The 8,542-nt window shown below is 50.4% G+C and overlaps 1 protein-coding gene across 1 annotated transcript in view; it reads left to right on the top strand.

Annotated features, from left to right (window-relative positions):
- The first annotated feature begins 2,055 nt into the window (after positions 1-2,055).
- The window catches only part of LECT1 (leukocyte cell derived chemotaxin 1), a 23,475-nt gene continuing 16,988 nt past the window's right edge, over positions 2,056-8,542 (top strand). Inside the window, exons 1-2 of the mRNA XM_010576667.1 lie at positions 2,056-2,187; positions 3,408-3,541. Of these exons, the coding sequence (XP_010574969.1) occupies positions 2,056-2,187; positions 3,408-3,541 (266 nt within the window). The remainder of the gene's footprint in view (positions 2,188-3,407; positions 3,542-8,542) is intronic.

Here is an 8,542-nt window from a genome sequence, read left to right as displayed (position 1 = left end):
GGGGGGGGGGAACATCGGGAGTAAGTGGATGCAGAGGATGGAGAAGACTCCGGCATCCTCCCCCGTGAAAGCGGAGAGGGAGGGAGTTGTGCTAAACTCGTGATTTTTTGCAAGATTTAGGAGCTCCCTGGTCAACGTAACTCCTGATTTTGGTGGTTTCCAGCCTGGGCATCGGTGCGGGACAAGAGGTTCAGCCACAGAAACAGCAGCTGCTTTACCCTTCCTTCCAACAAGACTCAGGGGCTCATTTCTAAAAAGCTTTTGGCCCAGCTCCTGCATGGCTGGGGTCCTGGGGGAGCAAGCTGGGGCAGGGAGGGTGTCCTCCTCCGCTTGGTGTAAATTCCCCAAAGGCGATACTATTCGCCAAAGGCAATATACTGTTCCCCAAAAGTGATGTAATTCCCCAAAGGCGATGCTATTCCCCAAAAGTGATGCTATTCCCCAAAGGCGATACTATTCCCCAAAAGTGATGCTATTCCCCAAAGGGATGCTGGCTGAGTAGGCTCCAGATGGGGACGTGAAGCCTGGTGAGAGGCAGGGAGAGCAGAGCATGGTGGGGGCTCGCGGGGGCATAGGGAGAGCTGGAAGGGATGCTCGGTCCGGCTGGGAGGTGGGAGCCAACCTCCATCTGACTTTCCTCAGGTTTGTGCCCCCGGGAGACATCTCCTGCACGTCCTCAGGGGAAATTTCCACTTTTGAGCTGGAGCGGAGTCTGCAGAAAGAAACGGCCAGGAGGCAAAGTCCACTCGGAGCGGTCAAGTCTCGCAAGGGGTAAAGCCAAGGTAAGGTCGTGCAATCGGGTGAGGAAAGCCCACGTCTTCAAAGCCCCCGAGCAGCTAGAGAAACACAAGGCAGCGAGCCATCTGGGCTGGGGACAGGCACGCAAGGACCCACCATGGGTCCCCAACGTAAAGCCACCAGCATCCCCCACCACTATCCCACCCTCACATCCAGGAAAGTTCCCACCCTGGCTCGGCGGCCTGGAACCGATGTCAAATAACCGTAGCTGTACAGGATATTTCGGTGATGCTGAAAAGTTAGTCTGCAAGTCACTCCGGTTTAGCACGTAATTCAAAAGTATATCGTTTGAATTAATAAGTAAAGCCCTTCAGGGGAATCTCGTTATGCTGTGAAGAGCATTAGCAAAACACAAGTTGGGAATCAGTTTAGCCAGTTGACAAGCTAGAAACCAGGCAATGGTCCAGGCTGAGCCAAATCAGCAAAGGAGAAGTGAAAGCTCTCTTGGATTTACCTCAGATGAATGACCGTGACCGATTTTTTTAAAGAAACGGGCATTAAAACACTCATGGACAAATTACCAAGTCTACCCAAACCACTGAATTAAATTCAGGGGTTGCTCATGGTCTGACAAACGTCCTGCCAGAAGGCGCCCATTTATTTTTCGCTGCTTGCTGCTTGACAAACCGCTGCGTTCACAGAAAACTCAGCGGATTAATAAACTGATCCCACTGCTTAACTAATTGCAAAAAGCCAAAAAGTGATTTGAGTAGTAGGACGATGGTCATTACAAAAATATCCACTGACTTTGGAAAATTGAGGGCACAACATTTTTACCTCGGAGGGCAGCTTTATGTAGGCCACAAAGTGCCTTGGGTATTTCTTAGAGTCCTCCAGTGTATTCATGTATTATTTCCTCGGATATTCAGTATATTTTTCCAGCAGGCAAGAAACTGGGGCTTCTGTGTACAAGTTTCATCTGCTCAAAATGTGAAAAAATATAGATCCCCTTAGCACATTCTGCTACAGTAGAAGCAAAGTGTAAAAGAAAAATTCCAAATATGTAGATTTAAAAATAAAAACACAGAACTCTCTCCTCCCTGAAAGGGATTTGAAGCAAAAAAAACCCCTGGGCTACAGATAGGTCTAGACTTTAATTGTCGAGTTGCCTAAGAAGAATTGTTGGCCTGAGGTCATTTTAATCAGGTTGCATGTCAGCTTGCAAAATCTCCAAATTAGCTTACAGCTCGGGGAGAGAAAGATGTTTTTCTTTCCTGAAGAACGCAAACAGATTGTTGTGACATGTTCTCAGTCATCATGACAGATCAGATCCCTGCGTTGCGCTGCGAGCCGGGAAAGAAGTCAGCTGCTTCTCCGGCTCCTTCGGAGATTTGGGCATCTCCCAATTTGTCAGAGGCAGGGATGGAGTTTATAGAAATCCTTCTGAAAGTGAGGTTTATATGCAAAGACTCTGATAAAAGAGATTGACCTTAATTGGGAAGCAAGTTTCTTTCACAATTTTTAACAACCTCCAGGCCTTCCTAGCAGTCTGATGAAAGGGAAGTTGTGAAAAGAAACAATCTGTATTTATGCAGCAGGAACTATCATACCCTGAGCTGCGTGCAGAATGACAAGGAACCGGCTCATCCTTTTAAAAAAAGGATTAATTTGCCATTTTCTTCCCGAGTTTGTAAAAAGTAAGGCTGTGGGTGGATTTCAAAACAGGCTGAGTACTTTAGTTAAGATTTATGGCAGGCTCCGAGCCCGTGTGAGGCTCTGCGCTTTGCTGTGGACCCCTCCCAGGGTGTCCTCAGCCTATGTGTCCAGTTCAGTCCCTTGGCTCTAGCACATTTGGATGCTTTTTTCTCTTTACTTCTCCATGTTCGGTTTTTCATCTGCATCCGCAAATGGCTCCGACGAGATCGCAGCGGGGAGAGGAAGCAGGAGGACAGGACCTGGGGTTGGTGACTTGGTTTCATCTCGAAGGGCTACCAGAGGGAGAGGCAAGTGCAAATTCATGACAACTGGCTGACAGTGGGACACGTCTCACCTATCTGGTGGCCCCCAAGGGTCTGTACCTCAACTACTAACCAGCAGCATCTCGCTCCCAGGAAGAAGGAAAGAAATAGACGTCTCCAAACGGCGATTCCTCCGACTTTTAGCTGCTACCTCTTTCTCTTAACTAGTTCAGGCACCTTATTTAGGGAAAATGAATCTATCCGTCCTTGGTAGTGGCCAAGGGCTCAGTGTTGCCTACAGCCAGGAAAGGACACAGGCAGAAGTAGGAGCCTTGTCCTGAGACCCTGGCATGCTGCAAATGTCGGTGCATGCCTGGGCAGAGACGGACCTGGGGCGGCTTTGCCGGAATGGAGAGGACGGGACGCGCAGCAGGCGCTCCTGCGTTCTCTGCGAAGGAGCCATCCTGAATAGCTGACGTAAGACCCCCAGGCCTTTAAAATTGGATGGGACAAGAGGGTGGGGGGATCTCTCCGTTGGGACAACCCCAGCGGCAGCAGAAGAGACTGTATTTCCCTCTCCCCACTTTTTCTTTCTGTGATTCTGCAAGCCAAGAGAAGTCACAACCGTACGTCTCTGGGAGCCGCCAGTTTCTTTCTCCCAAAGGCCTCCGCATTGACAGCAGAAAAAAATCTTCATCTTCCGTGTTGTAGGAGTTTGAGGACTTTGTTGTTGTTGCTGTTCGCTGGCTCCCTGCCATCAGCCCTGGTGGGACCCAGGACAAGGCAGCAGTGCCACGCAACCCAGATGTCAGCAAACCGTTAATCCCAAGGGACAGACCCCCGGGGTGAGATTCCTGCTGCAACTTCTCCAATTAGACGGCTTACCTCCTGCTTTGCCTCCGCTTTAGCCATTTCGGACCTAACATATTTTATTGTTCAGGCTCCTAGTTAAACGGCTGGGAAGCTCTGGATGCAAGCACGCAGAGATTACTGGTTCAATAATAGAGTCGGGCACGTTGGCTTTACTTCGTTTTTGCTAATAAAGCTGCAAAATAAAGCTGTTGACTCTTCTTTCATCAGCATCAGCCCCATGAGGCTCTCCCATGTCTCGCCTGGTGATTAGAGCGGAGGGCTGGGAACACGGGTCTGGAGTTCAGCCCTTAATGAGCCACCCGTTCAGTGTGTTTCACTCGGGGCTCTTGACCTCTTTGCACCTCGGCCAACTCAGCTGTAAAACTGGCTGAAGGGCGGACCTTGTGGAAACGAGCCACCGTGCCCCAGTTGAGCCTTGAGTCCAGGTTTCCCGGGTAAACACGAAATAAAAATCGACAACAATTTGAATCTGCGGCGACCCAGCTCAAATGCCAGGAGGACGTCAGGCCTCGCCAGCGTAAACAGCATCCGTCTCTGGGGTCCCCCGTTACAATGTCAGAGCAAATCTAAGTTGAGTCCCTGTGATTTGAGCTGCAGTGAAAAAACAAGGTGCTGCAGACACTGGCATGGACGAGGCAACGTGGTGCCAGCTCCGGTACCCGGGTGCATCGGTACCTGCAGCACCGAGCAGTGCTGGGAAAACCCGGGTGGCACGCACCCATCCAGGCGGGGATGAGATTCCCCCAGCCGTAGGGAGCGAGGTCCCCGTTAGTCTCTAAGTCTCCAAGCCGCGAGACAGCCCACAGCCCATCCATCCTCCAGGAAGGCTCCTCATGACAAAACTGGCAGGAATCATGCCAGAATGTTTCCATCCTGATCCCACAGCCAGGATGGCTGCAGCTGCTGGCAGCTCTGTTTTAGCACTCACTGCTCAACGTAAGAGAAGGAAATGGAAAGAGGATTTCATGTCTGGTACAGCTTGTCTGCTGTGTAACACCTTCTGGGTGTGATGGGGATGCTGAAGAGAAGTCCTGCCTCAGCCATCGGACCCTGCCCAACACACACACGCGCCTGTTCGCATGAAACACGGTGGTTTCTCCCAAAGTTGAGACCAGTCGAGAGATTTTTCCCTTTTCAATGGGAGGTTGCAGGTCAGACTCGGAGGTGGCATAGAGGAGCCAGAGCTGCCAAGCTGGCACTTTGTGAGGGGGCAGTGAAGAAGGGAGAGGGACCATCCCTTGGGATTTCAGTGGTGTGAGGTCAGCCTTGCACGTGCTGTTTGTCACGGCAGGCTTAGTAAAACGGAGCCAGACAGTTTTTGAATAGAGGAAGAGCATCTGGGATCCAGTCAATCCAGTCCTGTGGCAGGACCATTTGTTCCCACACCTTCTCTGCACCTCCTCATACAGTCCTCCACCGTGCAGCCATGTGGAGACGAGACTCCTGAAGCAGAAAGCTTTTCCTTGGACATCAACAAGAGTCCCAGATGTATTTCTCCAGATATCTCAACATTACGTCGCCTTGCACCATGCAGATATACCCAACCAAACGTAGGCTTGGAAAGGGCTGAGGTTGAGAACTGTCTTATAAAGCCTTCTCCATACCAAGTACCTACCACTTATAACCCCACTAAAGTGCCCTTTAGTGACTGGTGACTTGTAGGTGTGGAGAAGAGGCTGGCATGAGGCGTCTTCTGGAGTTGGGAAGGTGAGTATTTACACGGTGTTTCCACCGTACGAGGTGGTGGGATCGGTGTGGGTGGCTGGGTGTGAGCCCAGACCTTCAGCGTACAACGGAGATCTGTGTTCTGGTGTAAGGATCCTTTCGCTGAGGATTTTCCATCCCTTGAGGAAAATATGCTAACAAACAGGCTTCAAATAATTAAACAAATCACATTGCAGGCAAAGCCAAGCTGATCTTTAAAATGCATTATCCTCAGAAGGGGAGAGAAATGCTCGGTGCTTTATGCCTTCCTCCGACTTCTTCACACATTTAACTAATTCATCGCACGAGGGACCACCCAGCTGCGTCTCGACCACGGAGCAAAGGCTATGCCAGTCACTTCCGTCTTTAAAACCAGTATTGCCACAGCTGGGGGCCAGGTTCCTTCAGCGCCAGCAAGGGGGAACAAAGCTCTTTTCATCAGGCCAAGCTTGCACGGAGGACGTCGCTCTCGCAGAGCCACTTGTAGGTCTCGGCCAGGAAGGGTGGGCTTCTCTCGGGGCAAGGAGATGCTCCGGGGCAGCTGCGGCCACCTCCTCGCAGGAGCGGGGAGTCACGCGTGGTCACGGCTGGGGATGAGTTTGGCTTTCTGTGGGCAGAGGCAAGGAAATCGGCTACCTTGAGCATCTCCTCTTGGCCACCGAGGCCATGGGTGGTGGAAGCCTTCGAAGAGAGGAAGGCAGAGCAGCTGCGAGGCAGTTCCCTCCACCTAGGGCAATAGCTCTCTGCAAGCTAACTCTTCTTCTTCTTCCCCCCCAAAACAGCCCCAAAAACGCCTGGAGGCAAGTCCTTACTGTCTGTGCCAGACAGGCGAGCAGCTGGAGGCACCAACCAGAAGGTCCATCAGCAAGGAGCAAGGAAAGCCCAAGCCCATCCTCAGCCCCGATGTCCCCCCAGCCCGGTGGTGGGGCTGGGCTTCTCCCCAGCACTCGTCAGACCCCATGGAGGAAAAAACGGTGGGCAGAGGCCGCTGCCACCCCCTCTCCAATTAGTCCGGTTCCCCGCGGCGGTGTTTTCCAGCTCCTCAGCTCTCCCCCATGCCGTGCGTGGCCCGGAGCAGATGGGCTATCACACGTGGAGCTTAAATTATTTGACAGTTGCCCCTTTTCGGGATTAGGGAACGCCGTGGCAATGGCCGCTCGTGGCACCGTGAGGCAAACCCCGACAAAAAAAGTCTGTGCTGAGGGTCCCGGCGGCAGCCCCGGCTGCGAGGCCCACGGCAGCCAGGCCTTTCCAGGAGCTCACGATCCCTTCTCCCACCTCGCCCGGCCTCCATGTTCAGGGCCTGCCATTCCTCCCTCCATCCCTCGCTCTTCCAGGCTCTCCAAGGGGAAAGGTCCCCGGCTTTTTTCCTGCTATTTCTCAAGCGTTTGCTCCCCTCAGCAGACCACACCACACAGGCATGAGGGCCCCGCAGCTCCAGGTTTATCAAATCCCATCTTGGGGAAAGGAGATTTGGCCTTAGCCAGGCCAAAATTATTATCGTTGTTGTTGCTAGAGCTTGATTTCATAAGGAAAACCATGGAGGGAGGACAGGGAGTGCCCAGAAATTATGATTGTTCTTGGTCTCTCTCTTATCTTTTATCTCTCAAGGAAATATTTATCCAAGCAGTCCGTGGCTCCGGTTGAGCCATGGCACTGTCTGCTGGATTTTCCAGTGAGAACTTACCCATTTTCTCCACCGTGTCCCACCCTAAGCACAGAGGTCCTCGGAGGGAACGCAGCTCTCACAGCCTTCAGTGGGCAATGGAGAGGCCCTGGGCCACCTTGATGGACATGTCATAGTCTCCACAGGTATTTCTGAGGACCAACAATCTCAAGAAAAGGGATGTGAAGCAAAAAAAATTTAAAAAAAAATCAACGCAGCACTAAAATTCAGCAGAAGACATGGTTATGTATTGTTTTTTTCACTCTCCCAGGTTTAGTTTCTTAAATCTGATGTGAGGGAGGGTTTTTTTGGAAGAATTTTTTTTTTCTAAAGTAGAGATCTGAATCTGGGGGAAGAAGTATTATAGATTGGATCAAAAATAGCCTGGTGTAAGAAGCTAAATGAAAGAACAGAGCATAGATGAATAAGGATTAAACTTGCTGGAATCAACCTGCGCAAATGTCTCACAAAGGTAATGAAAGCAAAAAAAAATGTTTAAAGTGTTGTCAGAAGGGTGAGTAAAATATACGTTTCAAGAGATTGGATTTGTGAAAAACATTCCGGCACTGCAGGTGCCTCCGGGACAATCTCATTGGAAAAATTCTCTAAAGTCGGGTCATGAAATTATTAGAAGAACAGTGCATAGATCGAAAAAGTGAAATCTAGTTGATTCATGGGTGCTTTTGGATGAGGGGGGGAAAAAAAAAAAGCCAGGCTCAGCCTTTGCTACAAAGCAAAAAGAAACTTAGATTTCTCATCAAACTGTAAAGAAGCCTCTGGGAAAGAAACAGATTGATGCTACCAAGTTGTTTAAGATAATAACTACCTCCAAAGCACAAAGCCGTGGTTGGAGGTTAAGAAAGAAAGTAGCCTGTGAGCAATTTACACAGAATAGCTACAAAGGAGACCACATGGTTAAAGGTAGGAATGAAAGCATGTTAAGGACAGCTAGTTATTTTATTTCTTTAATTCAAGGAAAACAGAAGGCATAGCCACTAGCTAAATTAAGAAGAATAAGATGAAGACATATGGATAGATGGGATTCAGCCCTGGGGAAAAACAAATCAGCCTTTAGTGTCCTGGGGTGAGGAAGAGCAAACCGTGATGGGCCATATGTCCTCACCCGACTGCAGGAGGGAAGAGGAAGGATTCGGGATGAGCGAAGTCCTGCACCGAGCACGTTTTGGGCCATCCTTTTGAGCTGTCCTGCTGAGAATGCACCCCAAGCAGAGCAAATGGGGATGCCCATCTTCTCCAGAGAGTAGCATCAGAGCAAAGGACGTTGCAGGGCTTTCCAGGGAGAATTTCATGGCCTAGCAGGAAAAACAACGGTTTGGGTATTTGAAATTCCGTGTGTTGCTGGTCAAAGGGAGGACGGTGTCGGCGCAGGCCGTGCACAGGCCAGGGGGAGAGATGAGGAAAAGTGAGCATCCCAGGGACACCTCAACATCCAGGGCCACCACGGAGACGAGAGCCATGGCAATGACATATAAACATGGGTTTTCATCCTTTGGTCTCACTGCCAGCAAGAATCCTTAGAGTTTCTCAAAATCTTCAGGCTGTCATCAGTTAAATATCTATATTGGGTTTGCGTTGCAAGGTT

The sequence above is a fragment of the Haliaeetus leucocephalus genome, unplaced genomic scaffold, assembly GCF_000737465.1.
Source record: "Haliaeetus leucocephalus isolate CR32 unplaced genomic scaffold, Haliaeetus_leucocephalus-4.0 Scaffold32, whole genome shotgun sequence".
NCBI lineage: Eukaryota > Metazoa > Chordata > Aves > Accipitriformes > Accipitridae > Haliaeetus > Haliaeetus leucocephalus.
This window is presented reverse-complemented; position numbering and strand designations above follow the sequence as displayed.